Source organism: Oryctolagus cuniculus, chromosome 2 (genome assembly GCF_051225735.1).
Source record: "Oryctolagus cuniculus isolate XC-2025 breed Fujian yellow rabbit chromosome 2, ASM5122573v1, whole genome shotgun sequence".
NCBI classification, from domain to species: domain Eukaryota; kingdom Metazoa; phylum Chordata; class Mammalia; order Lagomorpha; family Leporidae; genus Oryctolagus; species Oryctolagus cuniculus.
In genome coordinates this window covers 70,155,943-70,173,193 of record NC_142868.1, presented here as the reverse complement: position 1 = coordinate 70,173,193, position 17,251 = coordinate 70,155,943, and the positions used below count along the sequence as shown (strand labels likewise).

The 17,251-nt window shown below is 38.3% G+C and overlaps 1 protein-coding gene across 6 annotated transcripts in view; it reads right to left on the bottom strand.

Annotated features, from left to right (window-relative positions):
* Nucleotides 1-554: 554 nt before the first annotated feature.
* The window catches only part of TLR3 (toll like receptor 3), a 38,889-nt gene continuing 22,192 nt past the window's right edge, over nucleotides 555-17,251 (bottom strand). For 4 of the 6 annotated variants that reach the window (XM_008273952.5, XM_089324358.1, XM_089324354.1 and 1 more), the window contains 4 exons: nucleotides 14,899-15,353; nucleotides 9,099-9,290; nucleotides 4,476-6,328; nucleotides 555-3,918 (listed from right to left, as the gene is read on the bottom strand). In XM_008273952.5, the coding sequence (XP_008272174.1) occupies nucleotides 3,690-3,918; nucleotides 4,476-6,328; nucleotides 9,099-9,290; nucleotides 14,899-15,342 (2,718 nt within the window). In that variant the 5' untranslated portion in view covers nucleotides 15,343-15,353 and the 3' untranslated portion in view covers nucleotides 555-3,689. 6 annotated transcript variants of the gene reach the window in all.

Sequence of the window (17,251 nt, the reverse complement as noted above, 5' to 3'; positions counted from 1 at the left end):
GCCACAACACATGAAATTTTGGGAGTCTCACTCCAACCGCATCAGGGTGGTACTAAGCATGGGAGGGTGGTTTCAAAAAAATCAAGCTAGGGAGATAAACCTGGCACAGTGGTGAAGGACCTTACATGTTACCCTTTGTAATTTGAACTTTGTTCATTTCAATATGTGTTCAGAACCTCACCCTTTTCCCAAGTGGTTCCACTATCTTCCACTATCTCATCCTACCTAAAACAAAAAACAGAACACAGCTCTGAAGATATGCCTTCTACTACTGAAGTATTTTCATCGCCCCTCCTTTCCTTTCCCATTGATTCACTTCCTCACATTCTGGCTCATCCTGAAGCCAAGAGCAGCTGCATCCAGTACCTGAAGCAAGAGGTAGAAGGAGCCACTGAAATGCTGGCTATGGAGTAGTGTGGCAGCAGCAGTGCTGTTTAGTTGGAGCTTAGAAAAAGGATATAAAGGTGGTAGAGAAGGCAATGAAGAACAAAGTGTGAGGTCTCAGGTGGGCATGTTGCGTCCACTCAGCTAAAATAGAATATTACAAAAACCAGTGACAGTCACATGAACTTTATTGAAAATGAGAGGCAAGGCAACCGATCAGGACCGACACTCCTTACCAAAGTGCAGCCCCCAACAGCGAGTTACACAGCTTTTTATAGTATTCTGTCCACTAAGGCTCACAATTTAAAACTGAACCTGGTATGCAGTGAACAATAAAAAACCCAAAATATGGTTGTAAGATAACAGTTAACAATAACTAACCCAGGAACAATAACAAACCCAAGGTATGGTTGTAAGATAACAGGTACAGGGCACATTTCTGTCAACTTAGGCAGAACACTTGGGTTGTGTCCTTTCTCAGTTCCTTGGAATTCTCAGTTCCTTGGAATTTGGGCCAGCATAGTTTCACAAGATACACCCTTAGCCATTAGCAAGTAAAGCTCGTATGTACAGAAGTAAGAGATCTACAATTAGTTTTTAGCCACACTCACTCCATTTTCATGTTGACTCTATAGGCAAAAATGTGAAGAGATTTCTTAGGATGGCCTAGAGGCAGAATTTTTTCATCACCCTAAAAATATCTCTTCTACCTTTTTGGGGTCACTCCTCTTCGACCCCTAGGCCCAGACAACCACTAATCTGCTTTCTTCTCTGTAGAGGGCAAGAGATACTTTTTAAGTCCTGGATTTTGAAGCATCTTTACATATTCTAATGTTGACCATCACTTACTGTTGAGTTCCTTTTACAAATAATCCAAGGTACATGTTTGAGTAGTTTGAGGTTATTAAAAAATGGCATTGAAAACACCCTTCCTTATTAACAAAATGATTCGCATCTACTTTTTACTACAACCTAAAAGATATCATTTTAGGTCCAATATAAATACTGAGATCTATTTTAAACTCAGTACTGATTCAATTGGGCTTTGTTTTGCAAGGCAAAAAACAGGAAGGAGCTGGAGTGAACAGATTCCGTGATGGCACCCTGAGAGTACTCAAAGTTGGCAAGTTGCTTGTGGAAATTAAATAGGACATCAGACAAACATCCTTTTCTGCAATCCTCTTGTCTTGCACCCAAGGGGAGAGAACTCCTCCTGAGAACAATTATAAAGGACAGCCTACAAAAGTTCAGGATGTTGTTTCCTATGAAGGTCAACAACAAGTCAGCATTTGCACCTATTATTAATGTTACTTGTATTCATTTAAAAAAGTCATTCCTAGTGAATCGTAATCTCTTAACATATTAACCAACTCTTTAAAAATTATATTTGTTTATATTTGTTTTATTTTTTATTGATTGATTTATTGATTTTTTTTGAAAGGCAGAGTTAGACAGTGAGAGAGAGAGAGAGACAGAGAGAAAGGTCTTCCTTTTCTGTTGGTTCACCCTTCAAATGGCCACTACGGCCGGTGCGCTGCAGCTGGTGCACTGAGCGGATCCAAAGCCAGGTGCCAGGTGCTTCCTCCTGGTCTCCCATGCGGGTGCAGGGCCCAAGCACTTGGGCCATCCTCCACTGCCTTCCCGGGCCACAGCAGAGAGCTGGACAGGAAGAGGAGCAACTGGGACAGAAGCCAGCACCCTAACTGGGACTAGAACCAGGAGTGCTGGCGCCGCAGGCACCAGCCCTAAAAATTATATTTGGACTCAGTATAAATTGTGGCCATTTGATCAGCTATTGCACAAGAAAATAAACATGAGAATAAAACGAAGTTATTTTCTACCTTTTATTTTACACTCTGATGATATTTTGATTAACAATAGTTAGGTTATTTTAACAAATTTTAATGAAAACTTGAGAACATTGATAAACAACACGCAAGTCGTATCAAGAACGAAGTAGTTATGAATTTTACAGTTACATTTCACAGTTAAAAAGTAAATCTTACCTAAAATGCTGTGAACATAAATGTCTCAGATGTAAGGATGGCAAACAATGTGAAAGTGACAATGAGTCCCCCATGTATTCACATTCACTTTTTCAGAATCAGCACGACAGTGAATGTTACTTATCTCAGGGTTGTATGCACTTAACCCTGAGAATAAAAATTCATTTAAATCAAGTTTCAAAATAATGTAACACCTCAAATGCCCCCTAAACTATGCAAATGAGTACTGCAAGTATAGAAATTAACTCTACATTCAAAAAGCTAGTCCTGTTTGTTTTCAATAGTTAGACTCCAAAAACAAAATAATTGTCTTCCTAAATAAGGGTTAACTTCACATAGCATACTCTTTTATGGCACAATAATATATTACACATGAATCTATTATACCATAATCCTGGTCACTAACAACATAGATCTGGAGTAAAAGAATCTCAGTGGGACCAAATGATGTGGTCAATTCCACCTCCCAAGTCAGTGATCAGGGAAGGAAGATTCTTGTTTCCAGAAAGCCATTCTACTGATAACCTTCAGGAAGCAAATCTTTCTTTTAAGTAAAAGAATTGTTTCTACCCCCTGTAGAAGAAACTTAAATATCATAATAACACAAGTATTTATTAAAATATTTACTTCATTAATGAATCAAAATGTATTGCAATTTTTTTTCTGCCCTACAGTGTGTATATTAAAAAGCTATTTAAGCATTTAATATAATTAACACTGGACAGGCACTACTAAAATACAACCCTTTTCAGTTGAAAAACTATTGTAATTAAGCTTTTAAAAATGTAAATATAAACAAAAGGATCTTCAAAAGATTTGTGGAACCTGTACAGTATTTTTATTTCCTTTTCCATGAACTTTTTGAGTCACCTTTGTATTTCATTCTTTTATAATTTAAGTAACATCATACCCATTAAAACAAGTACCTTTCATTCAATTGTAACTGCATCCAAAAACGATTATCATGAACCCTTACATAACACTAACTTTTCTTTCTTTCTTTTTTCTAACTTTCTTTTCAATGAAGAATACTCTGAAACTCATTTATCACAAGACTCTCTGACCATTTATATATTCATTAGTAGAAAATGTTCTTATACACTAATATGTTTACTATGGGTCAATTAATCCATCAACAAGACTCCTGAAAGTGTGTCTACAGAGATACATTTCCATAGATGAGATGTAATTATGATAGAATCCCGTCACCTATTGTCATCTACAGATTATATTATTTTCAAGTGAAACTTAAGTTTTCCATGGAACTTTCTAAATTGCGAAAGTTATTTCTTTTCTCATTTAATGTAGTGAATTTCTAGATCCAAGTGCTACTTGCAATTTATGATGAAAAGCCTCTATCCGTTCTTTATGAACTGGCCAATAGAAAATGCAACGAGATTTAAACATTCCTCTTCGTAAACAGAGTGCGTGGTTCAGTTTATAATCTGGAATATTCTCTAGAAAAATCAATATAATTGAATCCAAGTTTTGTTCGATAGCTTGCTGAACTGCATGGTGTACCTTGAATCTAAGTTAAAAAAAAAAAAAACATGTTAAATGAAGTTATGTAATAAACAGTGTTTTTTTAACAACTAAAAGTTCAACCTTCTAAAAATTTAATCCCTCACTAAAAATTCAGGTTATGTATTTTCCTCAATATTACTTAAAAGTATTTTTCAGTTATGACTAATGATGTTAGTAATACTGAAAGTCCAACTGAAAGCCACATACATTCTGGAGCTGGTGCTGTGGCATAGTAGGCTAAGCCTCTGCCTGTGGCACCAACATCCCATATGGCTGTCAACTGCTCCTTTTCTGATCCAGCTCTCTGCTGTGGCCTGGGAAAGCAGTAGAATATGGCCCAAGTGCTTGGGCCCCCGCACCCATGTGGGAGACCCAGTATAAGGTCCTGACTCATGGCTTTGGATCAGCTCAGCATTGGCTGTTGCGGCCATCTGGGGAGTGAACCAGCAGATGGAAGGCCTTTCTTCTCTGTCTCTCCCTCTCTCTGTAATTCTACCTCTCAAATAAATAAATAAAATCTTTAAAAAGCACATACATTCTTAAAATTTCACATTAACCTACCTTTTGCATAATGGGTCCTTTAGAAGATGCTGTGTTATAACAAAAATAATTTTCCTGCTCCTTTTGATGCTATTGACAATGGCTTCAAGTCCAAGGACACCTGCCTGAAAGTCCCTTTCTTCTAGACAAAATTTGATAGATGGATCTTCTTCCTCCATTGAGGAAAAGTGTTCCCAGACCCAGTCCCTATCTTTGTATGCATGAATTATATATGCTGTGTATTCAAACTGCTCTGGCTGGCCATCTATTTCTTTGAAACCGAGAATTCGATGTACTGAAACATTCCAATAAAAAGATATCCTCCAGCCCTCAAAATGGATGAGCAGCACAATAAAGATAAACAATAACAGGAAACTGGTATTGATCATGAAAAGGAGTTCAAAGGGTGCACTGTCTTTGCAGGATGATGTATCAAAAAGCCTCACTGAGAACCCATGATACTGAGGTGGAGTATTGCAGAGGTAATGACTTGATAACTCAGAGATGTTGGTACGTGTCTTATTAATCCAATTAACAAACCAGGCAATACTTTCACATGTACAGTCAAATGGGTTAAAGCTCATATCTAAATTACTCAGATTCTTGAAAACTGGCCCAAAAACTTTCTTTTCAACTGATGTTATGAGATTCTTTTGAAGGTTCAATGACTTCAGAGATACCTGGTCATCAAAGACAGATTGTGGAAGTACATTTAAATTATTCAAGGCTAAGTTGATGCTTTTTAATTGAAATAAATTCTTGAAAACTCCTTCTGGGATCTCATCCAAGCCATTAGACTCTAAGTTAAGGGTGTGAAGGTGGGAAAGACCCTTGAGGAAATGGACAGGACCACCGGGGTTTGCTTGTTTCCAGAGTCGTGCCAAATTGTTGTGCTGCAAATCCAAAACTTCTAGCTTTTCAAGGCCCTCTAGCATTTCTTCATTTATGTTGGCTAGGTTGTTGTTGCTTAAATCCAGAATGGTCAAGTCATGAAGAGGGTGGAAAGGTGAAGGGGAGATATCCACATTTTTAAGAGCCACCCTTCGGAGCATCAGTCTTTGAAGGCTTGGGACCAGGGCAAAGGAGTTGCTAGTGAGTTGTAGGTATTTGTTGTAGGAAAGGTAGATTTCAAAAATATTTTCTAGACCTCTCCATTCCTGTCCTGTGAGTTCTTGCCCAATTTCATTAATTCCAATGTCAAGCACCTCTAGGGAGCCCAACCAGGAGAACGCATCACTCTCTATTTTTGAGATTTTATTTTTGGTCAGGTTGAGTATGAGTAAGGGGGAATGAGCTAGTGATGAAAATGTTTCATTTTTTAAAGTTCTCAAATTTGTGAAGGAGTTGGATAGACTTAAGTATCTCAAGTTTATCAATCCTGTGAACATATTTCTTTTTATGCTTGGAATATCATTATCTTCCATGTTAAGGTACTCCAAGCATCTTAGCCACTGAAAGGAAAAATCATCAATCTTGGGAAGTGAAGTGAGGGACACACTTTGTTTAGGAAAAGATCGTTTCAAATTAAGGTGTCTCACATTGAAAAGTCCATAAAATGAGTGATTAGACAAATGCACTATGTTATTATACTCCAGGAAGAGATATTTGAGATGTGGAAGCCAAACAAAGGAATCATCATCGATCATATTCAAGTTATTGTGGGAAAGGTCGAGCATGGTGAGGTTGGTGTGCTTCAGTCCGAGCAAAGTCCTATTGCTGATTCTGTTCAGCTGGCTGTTACTCAGAGACAGATTCTGAATGCTAGTGTTTGATAACTCCAAACAAAGCTTCTCTATGAGACTTGGGCCAAGTTGGGCATTGTTCAGAAAGAGGCCAAATAATTGTCCAATTGCATGGAAACACCCTGGAGAAAACTAAAGGTAAGGGGGGGAAAGTAGTTAATAACCAAAATAGAATATAGACTCTGTGTGACCTTTGGAAAGCTTAAATACAATGATTTTTTTTAAATTTTATTTATTTATTTTCATTTTATCTGAAAGGCTTAGAGACAGAGAGAGAGAGCTGCTGGTTCACTCCTCAAGTGCCCAAAGCAGCCAGGGCTGGGCCAGGCTGAAGGCAAGAGCCTGAAGTATGATCTGGGTCTCTCATGTAGGTGACAGGGACCCAAGTTCTTGAGGCGTCACCTGCTGCATCCAACGATGCCCATTAGCCAGAAGTTGGAATTGGGAACAAGCTCTCCAATATGGGATGCAGGCATCCCAAGCAGAGTTTTTATTCAGTCTCCTTCCCATTTCACCACAGTGCCAGGGCAGGGTATTTCTCTCCACTTCTCTCTTTTCTGTGCCTGGGACACTTGCCTCCTGCTCCAGCCTCAACCTCTCCTGGCCGCTGACTCACTTGTACTCAGCATTCACATTTCAGCATGGATGCCACTTCTTCTGGGGCCTTCCCTGACCTCCCAATCTGGGTTAGGTCTCCTGGTGCTCTTACATCATCACACTGAATAGAATTATGATTCATAAATTCATAACTATTGTTTGTGGTGTCATCACTGGGGCAGATTCTAGTTCTGTCTTGTTGACCTCTTATTTTCAGTGAATGTGGTGGAAGGAATGAATGATGGCTTTTAATGAATAGAAGCACACACTTTCCCTTCTGAGACTGAGTTCCTGCTGTCCTTTATGTCTTTCCACCTAGGTTTTTTCCTGACTTTATTTCACTAGTGTCTCCAACTCACTTCCACTCTGTCCCCAGCCCTTGGCTGATCTGGGATTCGGTGCTGGGACAAAAGAAAAGGAGTGGGGAACAAGGAACCCAGAGAGGGAGTAGCCAGCTCCTGGCAGTTAAACCTATCCAGGAAGCAAAGCTGATCTCTAATGTGTTGCTGTGAGATGATAGGGCTAAAGGAAAACAAGAGAGACAGATGTGGAGGAAATTGTGCTTTATTGTAAGTAAAATTAGTTTTAAAATGCAAAGCAGGGACTCATTAAATTATGATAAACCTTGTGCTGTACTATATTGCAATCACTAAAATTAAGTGAGTGATTCTTCGTGACATGGAAGATGTTCATATGATGTTAATGCTAATTCTAAAAAGCAGGAGACACCATCCCCCTGGAAAGGCCATGTAGCATGCTGCTGAGAGCAAGGGCTCTGGTGCAGGGCTGCCAGCAGCCCAGCTGTCACCAGTAGGCCACCTGTTACTTCACCCTTCCTCCTCTCAACTTACTCTCGTGTAAAATGATAGCAATACATTGACAAAGATGCTCTCTACCTAAAACATAAAAGAAAGAATTTGTCACAGTGCTTGGCATAGTTAAATGCCTGACTTTAGTTTTTGTTGTTTTTCTTGTCATTGTTTGCAGAAGAATTATGGATACATATGCCCAAATGCTAGCAGTGACTCATTCTGATTACTTTTGAGTGATTTTTATTGTCTCTCATTATATTTTTAGGTCTTATAATAGTACTATAAATATTCTAATTGGGGGAAATGCTGTTTAAAAAACTAAAATAAGTAGCTTGCACAAAACAATAATTATTTCAGGTAAATGTTGCACTTGGTCCATTTTTAAATCAATCTTTAAAAAGCTGTGTTTCAGGGCAAGCCATTTGGCACTGTGGTTTAAGCTGTCCTTTGCAACATTGGCATCCTATATGAAGTGCTGGCTCACCTTCTGGCTGCTCCACTTCCAATCTAGCTCCCTGCAAATGCACCTGGGAAGGTAATGGATGACAGTCCAAGTACTTGGCCCCTGCCACTCATGTGGGATACCAGGATGGAGTTTCTGGCTTCTGGCTTCAGCCTGGCTCAGATCTAGCTAATGCAACTATTTGGGGTATGAACCAAAGGATGGCAGATCTTTCTGTGTCTCTCCCTCCTGCTCTCTTTTGCTCTGCCTTTCAAATCAACAAATGAATGAATGAATGGATGAATATATCTAAATAAAAATAAAAAGCCATGTTTAGTTTTTCCAACATTCTTATAGCCTGTAAAGGAATAAAATGTGTGCAGAAGACAGATATACTTGGACATGAAAATGGTTAAATTGAAGATCATAGATCCAAGAGAAGCAGGTTAATTTGGCATACCCCATTACAGGAAAGTTTGTATAATAGCATTGAGCTAGTTATTTATTGAGCAGTTAGTTGTTGTATGCCAGACACAGTGCTAAATTGTTTGCCCCAGTGTTCTATGAAGTAGTGGTATTATTATACCAGGTTGAAAACATGGAGACTGGGGCAAAGAGAACTTGAATAACTTATCTGGTTACACAGATTAAGACCAGAGAGGAAACCAGCTAACCCAGTTCTAAAATCTGTCATCTTACCACTATATCATTTTGATTCTTTCAGAGATTTTATGAGACAGAGGGTACTATTTCCAATTTTTCAATGAAGAAACTGAAACAAGTAAGTTCACCTAGGTCAAAGACCTGTTCTACTACATCATAGCAATTTTAACATACTGCTGATTGACAGCAGAGTCCCATCCCTAATTGTTACCAAAACTTTTTTTGTGAGTGGCACCAATACCCCAAGGCAGTAAATGTGAAGGATTTCTGGGATATACAAAAGCTTACTCTCTTCTATAGGAACCTTTAGATTCTTATCTATATGACATATTTAGGGACTACCCAAGCTGAAAGATAGAATACAAAATAATTTTACTTTGCTTCTTACCTCTTTAATTAGATTTGATGACAACTCTAATTTTTTTAGAGAAGAATTGCCGAGGAAAGCAAGCTCTTCACTTTTCAGTGCCTGAATTTTGTTTTTTGATAGTAGAAGCTCTTGGAGATTTTGCAGCTGGAGCTGAGTCCCCAGTTTTGTAGATTTTAAACCATTATGAGACAGATCTAATTTGATTAAATTCTGAGAAGAAAAAGGAATATACAATATATATGTTAGAGTCTTGTCATCAAATACAGTTCCTCTAAGTGAATCTTAACAATATATAACAGCACATCGTCACTTCACTATTATTCTGCAGAAAACTGATATTAGGAATATTAAATAAACTTTGTTGTGAATAAAAACACCACTGTTGATGTAGCTTCTTATTTCAAGAGTCACTTTATTTCTCTTACCTACATAAAAGGGTTTAAGCTCACTTATTTCTGATAAAGAAACTTTTAAAATTTTATGCTTTTTTTTTTCTTGACAGGCAGAGTGGACAGTGAGAGAGAGAGACAGAGAGAAAGGTCTTCCTTTGCCGTTGGTTCACCCTCCAATGGCCGCCGCGGCCAGCGCGCTGCGGCCGGCGCACCGTGCTGATCCGATGGCAGGAGCCAGGAGCCAGGTGCTTTTCCTGGTCTCCCATGGGGTGCAGGGCCCAAGCACCTGGGCCATCCTCCACTGCACTCCCTGGCCACAGCAGAGAGCTGGCCTGGAAGACGGGCAACCAGGACAGAATCCGGTGCCCCGACCGGGACTAGAACCCAGTGTGCCGGCGCCGCTAGGCAGAGGATTAGCCTAGTGAGCCGCGGCGCCGGCCTAATTTATGCTTATTTTAAATAAGTACTTATTCATGATGCAAGGAATGTCCATGTGGCTTGCCAAACGTCCAGTGACATGCATTAGCCTTGAAAATAAATAATAGAAAATAAAAATATTTCCTTAAAAACCATGAGTAGAACTTTTCCATCCATTACTCTATATTAAATGTTTTTATATTGTTTCATAGTTCTATAAATTTTAGATCATGGCTAGCCCAGAATATTAAGGAAAAACAACATTTTGCCAATCATCATTTTAACCTTATTTGAGGTCTTTGTGGCTAGGACATTTCATCTATTTCAGAATCTAAGAGGGTGCAAGAAGAGACTTAAAACAACTGCTGGACAAGTCACTTTCATGTTTCCCAGCATATGTGTGCATCTGAGGATGAGCAATGCTCAACTTTTTATAAGGCCATAAAGTGAAAAAAAGAGTGACTTGAAAATGACTTTGTGATCTCTGTTAAACATAGGAGTGGGAGTAAGAGAGGGAGGAGATATATAGGTTGGCACATGCTCACTCGGACTTACCTCCAATGGTGGAACTAGAAATGTGCCAGGGGATTTCAGCTCAATCTTACCAAGGAGGCAGGTACCAATGCCAGCGCACTTGGTAAAGTGATAAATATAAATACACAACCGATCAAAAAGATAGGGTAAGTGTCGAAGAGATTTCACAAACAAGACCAGTGTAAGCAAACAATGAAGGATGGAATTAAAAGGGAGAGAATGATCCTGCGGGGGAAGCAGGACACACAGCAGACTCATAGAATGGCAGCACTCCTGCCTCAGAATCAACCCTTGGGACATTCGGATCTGGCTAAAAGGTCCATGAGAGTCTCACAGGCATGGGAAGCCATGACACGGTGGCAAAAAAACAATCTAAATGAAAGATCCTGATGAACAAAACTCCAGCAGAAGGAACAGGCCATCAAGGAAGGAGGCGCCTTTCTCTGAAGGGAGGAAGGAACCCCCACTGTGATATGGCCTTGACTAAACAAGTTCAGAGTTGGTGAACTCAAGGGGCTTCCATAGCCTAGACAGCTCATAGCAAGAGTCTCGGGTGATTGCTGATGTCATAAATAAGAGTGCCAATTGTTAAATCAACAACGGGAGTCACTGAGTACAGGCTCCCCACATAGTATCTCTGTCCTTAATGTGTTTTACTATGAAACTTAAAAACAACACTACTAGTCGAACAATGCCCTATACCTTGTGCGGTTGTGTGAGTACAGCCTGTTGAAATCCTTGCTTAGTGTATACTAAGTTGATCTTCTGTATATGAAGGTAATTGAAAATGAAACTCGATGAAGGGTGGGATGGGAGAGAGAGTGGGAGAGGGGAGGGCCGCGGGAGGGAGGGAGGTTGCAGGGGCACAACAATACAAAAGTTGCACTTTGTAAATTCTCATTTATTAAATAAAAAAATAAATAATAAAAAAACAGATATTATCAAAATGGACACAAAATGAAATAGGAAACCTGCATAGTTCAAGATCTTTTAAGGAAACTGAATATTCATTAAAAGTCTTTCCACTCAAAGAAATCTTTTGGTTCAAATAAATTTATAGGCAAGCACTTTTAGACAGACAGATACACACACACACACACACACACAACACATATACAAACCCGACCAAAGAGAAACAGAGAATAATTTCCAACCCATTCCATGATACTATCATAACTATTCAACCAAAACCTGACAAAAAACATTAAGACAGGGTAAAATGACCTCCTTTTGAATGCAGATAGAAACATCTTAAAGAAAATATTCACACATGCAATACAATTCCTTATGAAAAGAATAACATATCAACACCAAGTAGGGTTTATTCTACAAATGCAGAGGTGGATTAACAATTGAAACACATTAACTGAATTTACCATGTTAACATACTAAGGAAAAAAATTCCATGATTGCAACAGAACTTGTAAATTATTTGATACAATTACTTTTCATGATTTAAAAAAAAAAAAAAACACAAAATAAAACCAAAATTCCACACAGAAAGGCATGTGGAACAACAGTACTAACTCAGGAAACTCAGGAACTGAAAGGAATTTACTTGATAGCATTTATAACTTTTTAAAAGGCAAATATCAGACCTACAGAGCAAAAAATATGCTTTAATGCAATTCTGTATTAGAGGTCCTATCTATTGCAACAAATCAAGTAATAGAAAGTAAAAGTATATGCAGCAGAAATGTAGAATAAAACTGTAATTATTCATAGAAGCATGGTTGTGTTATAAAAACTACAAAACAACTCACAAAATCTAATAGAATTAATAAGTGAATTTAGCAAGTTCCCTGGATACAAGGTGAATCAATATACCTAAATGAATTGTTTTCTTGTATACTAATAATTGACATTTAGAAAATGAAATTTTAAAGAATACCATTTACAGAACCATAAAAAGTCAGATATAGGAATAAATCTAATGAAAAGTATGCAAGTCCTCTGTACAGATAACTATAAAATATTACTGAGAGAAATTAAAGTATACTGAAATGAATGGGAAATATAATGCATTTATAGATTGGACTTTCCCAAAACATAATCTCAATCAAATTCTCAGCAAATTATATTTTATATTAACAAGTAGATCTAAATTTTTTATGAAACCACAAAAGAGTAAAAGTAAAGAATCTTAAAAAAAAAACATAGCTAAAGGGTTTATATTATGAGATGTCATAACTAATTAAATGTATTTAGCAAAGCATTATTGGTGCAAGGGTAAACAAATAGATCAATGTAATGCAATAGAGTCTAGAAATAAACCAGCAAATATAGAAGCACTTGACTTAGTAAAGTCACTGCTAAAGTAACTGGGGAAATGACAATCTTTTCAACAAATGGAACATGATCAATTAGGTAGGCTCATAAAAATAATTATAATAATAAAAGAAAATTGTCTATTCCAATTCCCATCTCACACCTAACACAAAAACTGAATTTTGGATAAAATGCAGATCCACATTTTAGCAGATTTTTGAGAAAATAACAAAGAAAAATGCCTTCATTACATTGCTTAAGAGCCCAAAACCATAGACAATAAAAGCAAAAACAGACAAATGGGATTAGACCAATCTAAGAAGTTTCTGTACAGCAAAGGAAACAATTAACAAAGGGAATACAGAGAGAACCAGAGAAAATATCTGCAATCTATGAATATAATAAAGGATTAATATTAGGAATGTAGAAGGAGCTCAAGAAACCCAACAATAACAAAACAAAAAATCAAGTCAAGTAATAGGCAAAGGATACGAATTGACACTTTTGTAGGAACAATTATCCATGGCCAACAGACACATGAAAAAAATGCCCGATCCAATATGGGAAGCGAGATACACAGCAGACTCATAGAATGGCAGATGTCCTAAACAGCACTCTGGCCTCAGAATCAGCCCTTAAGGCATGTGGATCCAGCTGAAAGGCCCATGAGAGTATTTCAGGCATGGAAAGCCAAGACACTCTGGGGAAAAAAAAAAAAAAAAAAAAAAAAAAAAAACCTAAATGAAAGTTCTCCATGAGTGAGATCCCAGTGGAAAGAACAGGTCATCAAAGAAGGAGGTACCTTTCTCTGAAGGGAGGAGAGAACTTCCATTTCGATACAATTAATTTTCTAAATATGATCAGAGTCAGTGAACTCAAAAGGCTTCCATAGCCTTGTCAACTCCTGACAAGAACCTGGGGTGATTACTGATGCCATAAACAAGAGTGTCAATTTGTTAAGTGAACAACAGGAGTCACTGTGCACTTACTCCTCATGTAGGATCTCTGTCCTTAATGTGCTGTACATTGTGATTTAATGCTATCACTAGTACTCAAACAGTATTCTTCACTTTGTGTTTCTGTGTGGGTGCAAACTGTTGAAATCTTTACTTTATATATACTAAACTGATCTTCTGTATATAAAGAGAATTGAAAATGAATCTTGATATGAATGGAATGGGAGAGGGAGTGGGAAAGGGGAGTGTTGCAGGTGGGAGGGAAGTTATGGGGGGGGAGCCATTGTAATACATAAGCTATACTTTGGAAATTTATATTCATTAAATAAAAGTTAAAAAAAAAAAAAAAAAGAAAATGACTTTGGTCTGGGGCCGGTGCCGTGGCTCACTTGGTTAATCCTCCACCTGTGGTGCCGGCATCCCATATGGGTGCCGGGTTCTAGTCCCAGTTGCTCTTCCAGTCCAGCTCTCTGCTGTGGCCCAGGAAGGCAGTGGAAGATGACCCAAGTGCTTGGGCCCCTGCACCCGCATGGGAGACCAGGAGGAAGCACCCGGTTCCTGGCGTCAGATCAGCGCAGCACACTGGCCGTAGCAGCCATTAGGGAAGTGAACCAACGGAAGGAAGACCTTTCTCTCTGTCTCTCTCTCTAACTCTGTCAAATAAATTAAAAAAAAAATGACTTTGGTCTAAGAAGAGCACTTAGTAATTGTCTTAGATTTAGAGACAACAATGTGCATTTTTCACAGATTTAAACTCCAAGCAAAGAGTTGAAAGGAGAAAGGTGGTAGTTATTTGGAAAGTGGTACTTTGAGATTTCTGCAAGGAAGAGAATGTATTTGTTTAGCTTTAAGCCACAATTTGGAGTGAACATTTTCTGTTATTTCACATACTAAATCAGTAACATAGAAACAGGATTTTTTTTTAATTCTTATGGGATATTCTGATTCTTCTCTGATCATGACTTGACCTCTTGTCTAGATTCTGTTACTAATGAGAGAAAGTAGGAGAGGTAGACATATTTAAAATTAAGCTTAAAACTGACTTAAGACTAACATTTGCATTTGAAAGTATTTTCAATCTTAACAGTACTGTTTGTATGTGAGTCCCCAGCTCCAAGTGGGGTAGACTGGATTTCCTACACTTACCTTGATAATTAAATATTAAGTCTAAGAATGAATAGGTGACTTGAAGATTTAACATTGGATCACATATTTTTCATTTCTTATAAGGAAACAAAGTTTTCATCTTACCTTCTGGTTTTTAAAGGGATTATTTTGAATTTTCTGGATTGAATTGGACATTAAATGGAGTTCAGTCAAATTCATGCAGAAAACAAAGGTTTTATCTGAAAGCTGAGAAAGCTCATTGTGTTGGAGGTTCAAAACCTTCAGCAAAGGAAGGCTTTGGCACAATTCTGGCTCCAGCTTTGAGATGGTGTTAAATCCTCCGTCCAAGACAGTAAGCCGGCTATACCTTGTAAAATTGGCAGGTGGCAATCTTTTGATCTGGTTGTGGGTAAGATTTAACACTGTTATGTTGGTGGGCAGGTCATCAGGTATTTGAGTCAACTTCAGATGGCTGCAGTCGGCTACTTCCTGTCTCACCGTGCATTTATTGCCGGAGGAGGTACACAGCATCCAAAGGGACAACAGTCCCCAAAGAGAGGAGATGTGATAAGGCACACTCTGGCTCATGATTCTGCCTCCTAAAAGAAACATCAAAAAGTAATGGACAACATTAATAGCACAAACTTTCCTCTACACTGACAAATTCCTTGGAAAATATATAACTAAAATGTGATTATGAATGATTTTTTACTCATAACTTTTATGCTATATAAGCATATGATATACAAATAATACATCAAATGGAGATAACTTAAATAGCATGGAAAGATAAACAATGAAAAACTTTCTCATCCTCCACCTCAGGTGCAGTGTGCCAAGGTGGCCTCTCTTGAGAGCTTCTATTTTAAAATCTCATGGTCAACTCCATAAACATAATACTATGTTTGCCTTTCTACTTCTTCATTTACTAACTGTAAGCATTTCCTTCTCTCCACAAAGATAAGGAACTGAATTATACCATTCCCTCATTTTCTTGCCAACTTTTGTTTTTATTTGGTTTATTTAATATATTGTCATATTTATGATCACTATGTTCCTAAATTTTGATGAAATGCATAAAGTTTGTATATCTTAAATAAAAGGCTTCTAGGTAAAAATACATAAATAAAAAAAAATTTTTGGACAGGCAGAGTGGACAGTGAGAGAGAGAGAGAGACAGAGAGAAAGGTCTTCCTTTGCCGCGGCGCTGGCGTTAAATAAAAATTTTTTTAAAAATCCCTAAAACTCAATCTTTTGATCAGCCAACTCTAGACAAAAATCTCTTGATGCCCTGCCTTGCAACACAGGAAATACATGCCCTAGTGTGTTCCCCACACTTCCTTCATCCTGACATTTCTCAAACCTGCCAGCTATGACAATACCAAAGTATTGTTAAGATGTGAAATGTGGCCGGCGCTGTGGCTTACTAGGCTAATCCTCCACCTTGTGGCACCGGCACACCAGGTTCTAGTCCCGGTCGGGGTGCCAGATTCTGTCCCGGTTGCCCCTCTTCCAGGCCAGCTCTCTGCTGTGGCCCGGGAAGGCAGTGGAGGATGATCCTTGCGCCCTGCACCCCATGGGAGACCAGGAGAAGTACGTGGCTCCTGCCATCGGATCAGCGCAGTGCGCCAGCCACAGCGCGCCGGCCGCGGCGGCCATTGGAGGGTGAACCAACGGCAAAGGAAGACCTTTCTCTCTGTCTCTTTCTCTCACTGTCCACTCTGCCTGTCAAAAAAATAAAAATAAAAAGATGTGAAATGTTAGCATCTTGTCCCAAAATTAAGATTAAATATGAGGTGCTTCATGTAGATTAATTTGGAAAGCCTAAAAACACTTTAAAACCTCTAAATTTACATTATAAAAATATTTTATAATTTTATGCTTATATAAGTAAATAGTCACTATAGAATCAGGGTGACGTAGAAAAACTCAACAGTTAAGAGAGCCTGGAATTCCACTGCCTGCACCCTATCCAGCTGCCTCTGCTTTCCAGCCCTGGGCAACTTGGTCTATGTCTTAGCCTTCCTTCTTCATCTTTAAAATAGATGAGCTGCTCTATAGGCTGCCACAAGAATCAAAGAGAGTCAGTCAAGTATAGCTTTATAGTGTCTGGCATAGAGCAACATTTAATGTCATTGGTACTCTTCTTTATCAGTACAATAATTCCATAATTTATATATGATTGGTTCTGAATAAATAAACAAATATTGAAAAAATAGTTTTCTGTTGGCATTTGATTAGCTTAAGAAAAACCACTTTTGTCCCCATATGCATAGTCATGCTTATTTTGGTGAGATGTGTTTCCAGTGTGGTACTCTCTGGTATGATAATTAAGCTAGTTTTACTTTCAGGTATCTTTAAAAGTCAACCTAGAGTTCTCTCAATTTGTTCTTGCCAGTCCCCTAAGGACTTACTACCTCTACATATCAGCTTATAGGCACAGTCTTTCCAATGTAATATTCTATTTGATTAAGTGACATTTGCCTCTGTGGAAGGG